Source organism: Mesoplodon mirus (assembly GCF_964341445.2).
Source record: "Mesoplodon mirus genome assembly, chromosome: 13".
Classification (NCBI taxonomy): Eukaryota; Metazoa; Chordata; class Mammalia; order Artiodactyla; family Ziphiidae; genus Mesoplodon; species Mesoplodon mirus.
The window spans coordinates 26,521,554-26,534,055 of NC_138989.1; the positions used below are offsets into that span (position 1 = coordinate 26,521,554).

A 12,502-nucleotide genomic window follows, 5' to 3' on the forward strand; every position below is an offset into this window, starting at 1 on the left:
CGGTGCACAGGCTTCTCATTGCGGTGGCTTCTCTTGTTGCGGAGCATGGGCTCTAGGCACGCGGGCTTCAGTAGTTATGGCACACGGGCTCAGTAGTTGTGGCTTGCGGGCTCTAGAGCACAGGCTCAGTAGTTGTGGCACATGGGCTTAGTTGCTCTGCGGCATGTGGGATCTTCCCAGACCAGAGCTCAAACCCTTGTCCCCTGCATTGGCAGGCAGATTCTTAACTACTGCACCACCAGGGAAGCCCTCTATTATTTTTATTTTTATTTTTTTAAGCCCTCTATTTTTAATTTCTAATGTTGGTGAGCATGGATGGCCAAAGGCCACATAAACCCAAGCTCTTTGAGGGTGTCTGTAGTTTTCAAGGGTGTGAGGGTCCTGGGACGACCTGGTTCGGGAAGCGCTGCCTGAGGAGCTGCAGGACGGAGCCACAGAGTCTTGGGGGCCAGGCAGGGGTCAGAGGTGGGAGTGGAGGAATGATGACCCTGGGCAGGTGGTGAGGACGGGGTGGGGCCCGAGGGACGGGCACTCACGGTCTTTCTGGTGCCCCTCTTCATCCACATAGATGTTCGTCTTCATGTTCCAGATGAATTGGTGTGCCAAGAGCTGGGACTTGGATGCCGCCCACAGAATATACTCCCGCACATAGCCCATCTGTAGGAAAGCAAGGTCAGCCCAGGCTGGCCACACTCCACCAAGAGAGGCCACTCTCACCCAAGCAGCAATGACTTCACGCTTGGCAGACCCAGAAAGAAGTGTGGTCGAGCGGTGCCAGCTGTGAGCACCTCTCCTGGGCTGCGGAGTCCAGCCCGAGTCCAGCTGGCTGGCCAGCCGCCGGGGTCTTTGTCTATGCAGGCACGTGCCAGCTTTTGTCTCCTCTGTTCCCTCCTCTGGACTCTAAGCCCTGGACTCTAACCAGCTTCTGCTGTCGTCAAGCACGATGCGTGGGCAGGCGGGTTTCAAATGCGCCCCTGTGGACTGGTGTCTAGAAGATGCTGCCCAGTGATGGACGGATCCCAGAAAACCCTACGTCACTCCCAGGTCAGGCTGAATTCCCATGTCCTAGGTTACAAAGGCAGCTGGCCTTTCTGGAAGACTTCTGGGGGGCAGCCTCTCCCTCCCCACAATCATTTGTGGCCCATCTGGTAAAGTATTCCTTGGACAGATGTCCTCAACTTGGGTGGGTGGGCTTCCCAAACAGGTCAAACTTCAAATAACCCAATTCTAACCCAGCAACTAGATCTAAAGATGAACCATGAATGTGCAACCTCCAGTGCAGGGTCTCCAGGCTTGGCTGGGGCATGGGGTGTTCTGGGGCCCTGTGGGCCCAGGGCAGGGGGTTGTATGGGCAGGAGCAGGAGGGGTAGACGCTGCTGCCCTCAGATGCAGGCTTGAGGGTGGCACCGGGATTAAGCGCAGGTGGTGAGGGCTCTGGGCTGTGGTCACCCCGTGGGTGTTTTCTGTCCAGGCCCTGTGCCAGGCCCCTATGTGCATGTACACTGTTACGGCTGAATTATCCGCCCCCACCCCCCATTCATATGTTGAAGTCCTCCCCCCCACCACAGAATGTGACTGTACTTGGATATAGGCCTTTAAAGAACTGATGAAGTTACATGAGATCAGTAGGGGGCCCTGACCCGATCTGACTTGTATCCTTATAAGAAGAGATTAGGACACAAAGGGAGAGTCATGTGGGGATACAGGGAGAAGCCGCCCGTCTACACCGCGAGGAGAGGGCCTCGGGCAAACCAGCCCTGCTGACGCCTGGATCTCAGATGTCCAGCCTCCAGACTGTGTGGAAGGAGCTCCCTGTAGTTTAAGCCCCGAGTCTGTGTACTTTGCCAGGGTGGCCTGAGCTCACTAATACACACACTGTCTCCTCCAACCCCTTGGCCACTCCCCCCAGGAGACGGGGAGCTGGATTTGGGAGCTAGGGGACCTGCTGAGACCCCCATCCAAGCAGGTACAGGTCCCAGGCCAGGTTGCCCACCCTGAGGAAGCAGCCAGCAATGTTTCCAGAACCTGCTCACCCAGCACAGCAGGACTGGGCCTCGGGCGCTGGACGACCACATGGGGGTGAGAGACCTCGGGCCCAGGTCCCAGCTCAGTGGCCCTGCTCCTGGGCTCCGTCCCGCTGCCCGCCCGGCCCTCCAGGCTGGTCGGCCCATGCTGCATGCCTTACCTTGTCATACCTGAGGGCCTGCACGATCTGGGGGATGTAGAACAGGATGGCATCCTGTGTGGTGGGGGAGGAGCAGCCATGACTCAGGGAGGGGTGAGAGCACACGCAGGACAGGGGTCCCAGGGCCCCACCCCGCCTGGACTGGCCCTGCTGTCACTCCACCCCCAGGACACATCCTCACCCTCGATCAGGCCTGCCCTTCGTCCCCCCCTGGGGCTGGGCAGCCCCCCCGAGGCCGACCCAGCAGATGGGCTCACCGGTGGGAAGGACCGTAGGACTTTGACCCCGTACTGCGCTGTGAGTGGGTGCGGCGGGTACATGCTGGAGAAGTAGGACAGGCCTGTGGGTGGGTCTGCGGGCGCCCAGCACAGCACATGGCTGAGCTCGGGGGCATCGGCGTCGATGGTGTGCCAGGTGACCAGGAACTGGAGAGGAAGCAGGGAGTCACAGGGATGGCCCCAAGGAGTGAAAACCGCAAGGCATTTATAACAGCTTCTGACACATTACATACAACAGCACAACTTCAACCAGGGTGAAATACACTCAACGTTTTTCTACTGTAAACACAGTAAATGTTTCATCCGAAGAGTAGATAACACAAGAGATCGGAAAAATCGTGGTACCACTGAGGTCAGTGGGTTTTGGCTGTGTTCCTCGCCTCCAGGCATCCCTGGAGGCAGATTTGTTTCTGTGCACTTAGAACCAGGCCCTGGCACACTACCCGCCACGCTACCTTGATGGCTTCGGGGATGTCACTAACGGCTCCTGGGTCCAAGCGAACCAGACGGGTCACCTCATTGCCAATAGCTTCTGTGTTTTTGAACCTGCAGGCACAGAGGGTGTGGGTGGCAGACACCGAAGACGGGGGCTGGGGGAGCCCTGGACTAAGGGATGTGGACCAACACCCAGTGACATCTGAGCACTGTGGCTACTGACATGGTGTTTACTGTGACCGGCTGTGACCCAAGGGCAGAACTCCCTGGAGCAGGAATGATCCTTCCAAGGACACCTCCCTTGGCCTGGCCCCCAAAGTACCCATCCACGGTGTGGCACCTGTGGGCCAGAAGGCACACTAGCAGGTGGGAGGGTGGGTGCAAAGTGTTCAGGTGTGACCGATCCTGTCCTGAGAAGGACTTAGGACCCAAAGAAGGAAGCAGTAAGTATGCAGCATGGGCTCTGGGGAAGAAAGGCCCACCCTGCACACAGGCACATGGAGTCTACTGGGATTCAGCACAGGGGGCCTGGGAAGCCCCTCTCAGCACCTACCAGCCTGAGTCCTGTCCCTGTTAAGAGCTGCCTCAGGATACCTCACAGGACACTTGGCTGCCAGGCCTACCTCCCAGAGTAACCACAGGTGTTTCCTTTCCTCATCAAACAAGGTGAGGCCCTGGGGTGCCCTGATGTTATCTCCTCGGGCTCCAGGGTGCTGGGCCCCCGGCAGGACAGACCCTACCACTGCACAGGACCGGGGAGCGTCTGGGGCTATGATGGCTCTTCCCTTACAGTCCTTGGCTGTGACACGTGCCCTCCCCCCGCCAGGTGCCTTGTGCTGGACCTCCCGCAGGGCCTCTCAGGCAGCCCACCTGGCTGGCAGCTGCACGGCCAGATGAGGAGAGATGTTCCAGGCGAGGTTCACATTGTCCTTCCACTGCTTCTCGCTCAGGCTGATGTACTTGGACCTCCAGTTGGCCACGCTGCTCTCTCCAGCCTGGTCCAGCTCTAGCTCCGGGGCCGACAGTGGGTTGTACCACGTGATGAGACGCTCGATCTCAGTGGCCTGGTGAGGGACACAGACATGGATGCGCCTCTGCATGGCCCGCGCCCCTCCCCCACCCCAGCGCTGCAGGCATGGCGCACGGGCCTCACCAACAGGGACAGCAGCAGCGTCCGGCGCTTCATGTAGTACTTGTGCAGCTGGGAGCCCCGGTTGGTCTTCTTGGACATGCCTGGGGACGGAGGGGGAGGGCACAGAGTGTCCCTTGGAGCTGCTCTATGACCCCGAGGACCCAAGGGACCCGGCAGCAAAGCCCCACCGACCTGACTTCTTGGAGATGGTGGACATGCCGCTAGACAGCGGGTAGGTGTTGATCCAGCCCTGTGTAGCCTGCTGGCGTGAGCCAACCGCTATGTCCAGGTTGCTCCGGGTGTCCTGGTTATCTGTGGGCAGACACAGCATTCTAGAAAGAGGTGTCTGGACCTTCACCACAGACAAGGCAGCTGTGGGAGAGCAGGTGGGGGCCCAGACGGCCAGTGGCGGCTTCCCTGGACGGACCAGGTGTCTGCAAAGTTCCTCATGAACCACTGCAGATGGAAGTTTTCTAAACTGTGTTATGTTCCCCTGAGCCCAAAGCAAAGCAAATCGAGGAGCCGCCTTGATCAATTATGGCACTGACCTCCTGGTGTCCTCCTACATGGCGATGACTCAGGGACCCGTGGGGACAGATGGCAGGGCTGCCTGCCCTGCTCTGAGTGGAGCCAAGAGCTGCTTACAATCACTGTGCCTGCTTTTCCCTTTTGTGGCGGCCAGGCTGTCCGCGTGTGTTTGCCTGCGGAGACACGCGCCTCCCCGAGCCTGGGCGCGTGACCAGCTACATGCTTCAGAGAAACAAGAGCGGGGCTTCCTCCTGCGGGGCGGCTGCCGGCTCCCACTTCAGTGCCTTTCCCTGACCCCGTCCACCCTCCATGCTCCGAGATGCAGCTCACATGTCACCTCTTCCAGAAAACTGCCCCTGGTCCCCAACTGCTGCAGGGCAAGTGCCTGTCCTCGGGGGACGTTCCCACGACCCCCCATGTTGGAGTCGCCTGCCGGTAAGACTGGCCCCACCAGGTGACAATGGACCGTGCCCTATCCCTCCCAGCACACAGGCCGTAGCCCAATACAGACCGTGGGGCACACAGGGGGCCCCTGTGAACGGCCCGGCACTGGGAAGTTACACCGAGGGGTGTCTGCCTGTCTGCTTAGAGACCCTGCCCTCCTTCCTGCTCCCCAGCAGCGGCCAGAGAAGAGGTGACCGGGCAGGCGTGGGCCTCCGGTGACCATGCAGCACAGCTGAGGCTGGGGCTCACCTGGGGGAACGAGCTGGCTGGCAGTCAGGTACTTCTTATCTGAGAACATGGCGGTCCAGAACTTAATCATTATGCTTATGTCCTCACGCAGCCTCTTCTCTCCCTGCGTAGGGAACTTTGGGGGACAACTGCAAACAGCCAGGGACGAGGGTGAGTGCCAGGGTCTAGGAGTCAGGAAGCGCGGCGAGGTGGGGCGCGCAGCCTCCTAATGACAAGTCGGGCCGCTAAGCAGGGGGTCGGCACCCAGCAGGCTGAGTGACCCAGGCCCTGGGGCTGGGGGGGGTGGGGGCAGCACCTGAAGTAGTCGAAGGCAGTAGAGTAGATCTTCTCGCGGAGCACGTTGCGGATGGTCGCATTGGGAAGCACGTCCGCGTGCAGGAGGGTCAGGCCGAGGGTCAGCAGCCTGCAAGAGGGCCCCAGTCAGCGAGTGGCGCCCCCTGCAAACCTCTCCCTGAGCTCAGGGCTGCCCTGCAGGCAGCCGCAGACGCGCTGGTCAGGAACGGGCAGCCCTCCTGCTCGTCTCCATGGCCACTTCCCATGGCTGGGATGGTCCAGCATGGATCCTCTCCTACTAACCCATTCTCATTGCAATTTGTAAAAGTATAGGTCCATGACAGACTGGAAATTAGGGAAAAAGAGAACTAGCCCTTGGGTACTGGTTTGAGAAGCACGGGCCGAGGGGGTGCCCAGTGGGCTGCAGGAACATGAGTCAAGAGCTCAGGGAGGGGAACAGGTAGGGGGAGTGGTGCCCACCTGCAGGGGACCCTCACTCTCCTTCCATCTGACCCCCCAGGTATCTGCAGGCCCAGTCAAGAGCCCTCCCCATGCCAGGCCAGGCCCTCCTGCTGTGTCCACAGCGCCCCTGACCACCACACCTGGTTTGAGGCCCAGTGGGCCACATGCTGCCTATGGGGGTGTGTGCCCTCCCCTGGTGTGGCTGGTTTTGCACAGGGCTTGGTGTGCAATTGGCATAACTGGCCTCAGAGGGTAATGGGCCTGAGCTGTTACACCAGGCTCTGCCACACAGCTGGCCGTTTTTCCCTCTCCAATGTGTCACCAGAATCCTTTTGCTGCTGCCCACCCCCAGCGTTTGGCTGGCCGGGTCCCCATGTGAAGCGTCTCCTGCACACTTCCCTGCCGTGGACAGCACGCTGGCCCATGTCCCCAGCCCCGAGAGGGCGTGGTGGCCCCGGCCATCATGTGCGGATGCCTTTCCCAGGGGCCCTGCATGTACTGGGGGCTCGGTCAGTTTCTGGTGAACAAGTGACCAACCACAGGAAACCCGGGGGAGCAGGCCCTGGGGTGAGCTCTCACTTGAAGCGGGGCCCAATGGCCGCCACATGCCGGTTCATGCTCCCCGCAGTGCCCCCGATGCTCAAAGACATGGACCGCTGCAGAAGGCTGGAGAAGATCTCCACCTGGTCAGAGCTGCAGTATTTGGCAATCTCGAACCGCTGCACCAGGAACTGGACAGAAAGGGATATGCTGCTGGCAGGGCCATGCTGCTGGCGGGGCCAGGTGGCCGCCCACCCTGGAGCCACCACTGCCTGCCAAGGAGGGGCTCAGGCCCACAGGAGGGCAGGTGGGGTCTGTGGGGCAGCGGGAAGAGACCGGCGGGGCCTGGGGAGAGAGATGGGCCAGCTACCCCCCAGGTGGGGCAGTCTTCAACCTCGAGTCCCAGGGCAGCCCCCGACCCTGGGGAAGAGCGGGTGGAGCATAGGGGAGCCAGGGGGGCACGTACATCGATCCAGATGCAGTGAGGGGTAACCTCAGGGGCACAGGGTTTGGGCTGACTGGCTTCCGACGCAGCCAGGGGGTCTGCTTCCTTTATCTCCGCAGAAAACAGGCCGAACTTCTGCTCCACTGTCATCTGCCAGGCCCCCGCCATCTCCCGCATGAACTGCAAGAATGCAGGCGTTAGCCCCTCTGTGGGGCGCAGAAAGAGGCTTGCTGTTTTTTTTGTTTTGTTTTGTTTTTTTAATCATAAAAGGAATATATGCTCATTGAACAAAATTTAGAAAACCGAGGAAGGTAAGAAGACAAAAAAAATCACTAAGATCTCCCCATGATCCCACTTTCCAGCCTTTTTTCACCAGAAGCCCCTCCTGGACCACAGCCAGGAGTGTGTCCTGCTTTGTGGTGCAGCCCACCCGTGACAGCACTGCCTGGAAACAACCCAGGGGAGGCTGCCTGCTCAGGGCCTCTGGGCTGGCAGTGGCAGGGGGGTGGCAGGCTCCAGAACCCAGTTCCTCCTCTCCACCCCCAGGGACCCTGCACGACACCTTTATGCCGCTAACCAGGCTCAGGGAAGAACTGTGGGGGCCAAGTGGAGCCTGTGACCCCACCAGCCTGGGCGAGGGGTTCGCAGGGGCGCAGCCTCTGTGGCCTGACAACAGCCAGCGGCTCCTTCCAGGGCATCCAGAGCCCCTGCGGGGACGCGTGGACCCCACCCCTCCTCCCATTCCACGGCTGCTCAGGGTGCCAGGCGGCCAGTCTCAGGTCCCCTCGCCCACTCGTTAGCAGCAGTGAGCAGTGGGAGTCAGGGCAGCCCTGAGGAAGAAGGCAGGGAGGTGACGCTCGCCTCTGCCCTCCTCCCTGCCTGCAGGCATAGAAGCCATCTGGAGGCCATGAGGTGAGGACAGAGTCCAGCACAGACAGGAGCCCGTCCACGACACAAGGATGGTCGCCCGGCGGTCGCCCCTGCAGCCAAACGTGTTGCAGGGTGGAGAGTAAGGAAGCAGCCTGCCAGGTTGCCTACCCACCATTTGTCCCCCCGTCTTGGTCGCCACCTTGGCCAGGGCCTGCCTTCCAGGCTCGGGGCACGAGTGTGAACAAACACAACTCAGGTCCAGGCCGAGTAGAAGCAGCCTACAGACTACACGGCGCTCTCTGCTGGGGGCAAACAGCCGTGAAGGGAAGCGGGGACAGCGTGGCGGCGTTTCAGGCAGGGCGGCTGCGGAGACCCCAGGCGGAGGGCACAGCTCAGACCAGCCCTGGAGAAAACCTGTCTGGGGACAGCGCTGCCGGGGAGGGACCGGCACCCACAGTCTAAAGCAGGAGCCCACTGGGGCCGGGACAGCAAGGATCGCAGGGTGCCTGTGGCATCAACAGGGGGCAGAGGGGCCTTGCTGGTCAGACACCGTCCGCCTCTGCTCTGCGTGAGCACAAGCAGCATAGACAGGTCCGGGCGCGGGAGGGTCCTGATCTGACCCATTTTCCTGGCTTCTCTGTGTAGAGAAGGTGGAGGGGCCCGGGGGGAAAGCAGGGGCTGGGTTGTCTCCAAGTGCAGGGGAGAGACGGGAGGCTGGGCCAGGCTGCTGGGAGGTGGTCAGATTCTGAAGATGCTTTAAAGATAAAAGGTAGACCTGACAGGATTTGCTAAGGCTCGCCGTGGAGTGTCAGTGGGCAGAGAGGGCCATGAGGATTTTGTCTGGGCGTTTACAGACTGCGGGACGGTGGGGGACAGTCTGGGCCTGTGCACTTGTTACGAGTTAGAGAACCAGGGGACCAGAACTCCTTCCTGTCTCAGTGAAACGAAGGCCCAGACCCCCGTGCTATACGAGACCAATAAGATTGCTCACGCTTTATCTCCCCACGAATGCAAAAGACTCCAGCAGCACCTGCCTCTGAGTTGGGGCTACAGATGATTTTTGTTTTCTTCTTTGTGCTCATACCTTCCAACTGCTCCATAACCAGCAAACATTAGCAGATAATAGAAAAAACAAAAGACCAGGATGCAATGATACTAAAGACATAGAAATATAGGGGAACGGCCCCCACTTTGGGGTGTGGGGCATAGCTGGGCCTGGACAGCAGGTCCTTGCAGAGGCCAGGAGCAGGGAGACAGACAGCCTTCAGCCCTGAGCCAACAGCAAGAGCTTGGTGACGCCAAACCCACACATAGCTGTCGGGCTGTTGAGGAGGGCAGGTGAAGAGCTGCCAAGAGCTGCTTTCCAGAGAGAGATCACATTTCCCTGGGAAGGATAAGCCCAACAGCCCAGGGCCAGCACTAGGTCTGGCATGAGTGGTGGACGGACCTGCCAAGGCCAAAACCTCAAGCCAGCCGAGCTACTGATGATGGCAGAGGCAGCGGACAGACTGGAGTCTGACAGACCCCAAATGACGTAGCAATTTGCTTGGCATAAAACCCCCTCCTTGGGGACTTCCCTGGTGGCTCAGTGGTTAAGAATCTACCTGCCAATGCAGGGGACACAGGTTCGATCCCTGGTCTGGGAACATCCCACATGCTGCGGAGCAACTAAGCCTGTGCACCACAACTACTGAGCCTGCGCTTTAGAGCCCGTGAGCCACAACTACTGAACCTGCACGCCACAACTACTGAAGCCCGCGCACCTAGAGCCCGTGCTCCACAAGACAAGCCACCGCAATGAGAAGCCCATGCACTTCAACAAAGAGTAGCCTCTGTTCACCGCAACTAGAGAAAAGCCTGCGCGCAGCAACAAAGCCCAAACGCAGCCAAAAACAAAAAAAAAGAAAAAAAAAAAAAGAAAGATGTGAAGGTGTGATGTAAAGCAGGAAGAACCTATCCTTCTCGCCAAGATGAGCCCCTCGGGGGTGCGGCCTTCACTTCAGCCACCAGGCACAAGGAGAAGATAAAGCAGCAGGGCCCCTCAGTCTCCACTGTTTTTCTAAACACAGTGTCAGGTCCACGGTCACAAACTTGAACACAGATGACCCTGATGCTAGAACTAACCGACCAGATAAGGATTTTCAAGTAATTATCATAAATATGTTTAGAGATTTACCAGAAAAAATAGAAAAAAAAGGTGAAGATACAGAGATTCTCAGGAAAGAAATACAAAGTACAAAAAAGAAACTGAAATCCTAGATCTGAGAATTACGATATCTGAAATAAAATACATTAAAAATGGTTTAACGGCCTTCCCTGGTGGCGCAGTGGTTGAGAGTCCTCCTGCCGATGCAGGGGACACGGGTTCGTGCCCCGGTCCGGGAAGATCCCACATGCTGCGGAGCGGTTAGGCCCGTGAGCCATGGCTGCTGAGCCTGCGCGTCTGGAGCCTGTGCTCCGCAATGGGAGAGGCCACAACAGTGAGAGGCCCGCGTACCGCAAAAAAAATAAAAAAAGGTTTAAGAACAGAATGAATAAGGCAGGAGGAAGTACCAGGGAACTGGAGGGAGGCCAATGAAAATGGGCCAAAGCGAGAGAAAGAATGAAAACCACCCAAGGGAATGCTGACAACCCTCGGACACTGCCATCGTCACAACGTCTGCACCACAGGCGTCCCTGGAGCCCAAGTGAGAAGGGGCGAACCAGGTAAAAAACATATTTAATGAAATACTGGCCTGAAACTTTCCAAGTCTGATGAAAAACCTGACATCTCTAAATTTAGGAAGTTCAAGGAATCCCAACATAAAATACACAGAAAACCACACCCAAGCACAACAGAGTCAAACTATTAAAAATCGAAGATTAAAAAAACCTAAGAATAGCTAAAAGGAAAAACAAACAAACAACAGCACATACTGAGAAAGGATGATAATTTGTGGATTTCTTCCCAGGAACAATGCAAGCCAACAGATGATAGATGTGTGTAACATGCCAAAGGCAACTTAGGACCACAGACCCAGGAAGAACAGCCAAAGCACGAGATGAAGGTGAACGAGGTTGCAAGTTCACTCCCGCCACCTGCAGCCCAGGAAGTGCTGAGAACTACAGACCCAGGCTTACAGAGGTCCGTGAGGATGCGAAACGGCCTGGGAACCCATAAGGCTTAGGAAAAGCATCTGACAACACAAACGGCACTGTTACAAGGCGTGGATCACACACAGCAGGGAACACAGATGAAGACAATACAGGGTCCTGACAGGGCGGGACGTAGCTGCGACTGAGGAGCCCCTGCCCTGCAGTGACAACAGCCGCCGTGAGGTGGGCCAGGTCGGCTCATCTTCACAAAGACTCTGCGCAGACCCCTTGCCGTCACCCTCGACACACAGGCTGGGACCTGCCCTGGAACCCTGAGGACAGCACAGCCAGCTGGGTGAGAGTCCAGACCCAACCGACTTCCCTGCTGGGGGGCAGGGGCCAGTGCCTCTGCTCCCCCACACACCCAATTTGGCCCCTCCACAGACGCCCACCACTGTGAGCTGGACACAAACTCCGTGAGGAGGTACGACTACGGCCACCTCCACGCCTGGAACACTCCAGTTCCATCCTTGGAAGTTATCCAGCTGACCCTCAGGGGCAAAAAACACAGAACACTCCTTCTGACCACTTATCTCATTATCTTAAGAAACTCAGAAAAAACATGTCAAATCCCATTACCGTGAAAATTAATGGGATCTTTGAAAAATAAATCTGTTCTTAGGTGTTCATCCCATCAGCTGAAAGGGTGTGTAGACCCTCCCCGTGGGCCCCCTCCAGCAGGAGGGCTGCTGTCCCAGAGTCGGCAGATAGGACGCGGGTCACTGTGGATAAACACAAGCGTCCACTCCCGGAGAAATGGCTCCCCCTGCCGAGCTTTGGAAAAATAGCAGCTTCAAGCACCACTGGGTCCTTTAACACACTCCCTCTGGTCCCAGTGACAGTCCTGTGGGCAGGCTTTAATATCACAGTCTTGCTTACATATGAGGCCCTGGAGGGTGAGGGGCTTTCCCGGGGTCTCCATGCTTGTCATCCAAGGGGCCAGGACTGGCTCTCCACCTCTCACCCCGCAGCTGCCTGCAGCCGGCGTCTTACCGGCACTTCCACTCCGTTCTTGCCGGCCAGCAGCCACTCCCAGCAGGCCAGGGCCGTCTCCATGCCGTGCTCGTTGAACATCTGGAGGGGACCCCAGCACAGGTGATGGAGGAGCTGCGGGTCACAGTCTGGAACCAAATGCATGCTGTTCAGAGGCCCCAACGGGTCGACCCACAGCCTCCCTGGGTCAGCAGGACTGTTGGCACCGGCCGGAACAGTGCTGGCCTTTTATTTACAGCCCCAACCCAGTCCTGTGCATGATGCCGCAGGGATCTCCCGGGGGAGCGCACGCTCTCTGCGTGGCCAAGACTCGCTCCCTGGGACAGCAAGGTGGCCCAGGCCTGGGCGGTACCTTTGCTGCTGATGAGCATGGCCGTCAGCTTGAACATGGCCTCTGTGTAGTGCTGAGGGTCACCCACGCCCAACGCTGCCTTCAGCTCCTGGACCATCATCTTGTTCAGGTCAGACGTCTGGCCTGTGGCATCTGAGAAGCGGATCATCCCGTACACCTGTGGAAGGTCAGCGGAGGCTCA

The 12,502-nt window shown here is 58.3% G+C and overlaps 1 protein-coding gene across 2 annotated transcripts in view; it reads right to left on the bottom strand.

Moving 5' to 3' along the window:
* PI4KA (phosphatidylinositol 4-kinase alpha) overlaps positions 1-12,502 on the bottom strand; it is a 95,092-nt gene that overhangs the window by 8,000 nt on the left and 74,590 nt on the right. For both annotated transcript variants that reach the window (XR_014295791.1, XM_082641532.1), the window contains exons 31-43: positions 12,322-12,478; positions 11,970-12,097; positions 6,993-7,151; positions 6,566-6,717; positions 5,547-5,654; positions 5,252-5,379; positions 4,223-4,342; positions 4,052-4,131; positions 3,769-3,962; positions 2,919-3,009; positions 2,443-2,610; positions 2,186-2,239; positions 537-657 (exon numbers count right to left, since the gene is read on the bottom strand). Coding sequence is in view for 1 of the 2 variants with exons in the window: in XM_082641532.1 (XP_082497658.1) it covers positions 537-657; positions 2,186-2,239; positions 2,443-2,610; positions 2,919-3,009; positions 3,769-3,962; positions 4,052-4,131; positions 4,223-4,342; positions 5,252-5,379; positions 5,547-5,654; positions 6,566-6,717; positions 6,993-7,151; positions 11,970-12,097; positions 12,322-12,478 (1,660 nt within the window). In the remaining variant the exon portion in view is untranslated. The remainder of the gene's footprint in view (positions 1-536; positions 658-2,185; positions 2,240-2,442; positions 2,611-2,918; positions 3,010-3,768; positions 3,963-4,051; positions 4,132-4,222; positions 4,343-5,251; positions 5,380-5,546; positions 5,655-6,565; positions 6,718-6,992; positions 7,152-11,969; positions 12,098-12,321; positions 12,479-12,502) is intronic.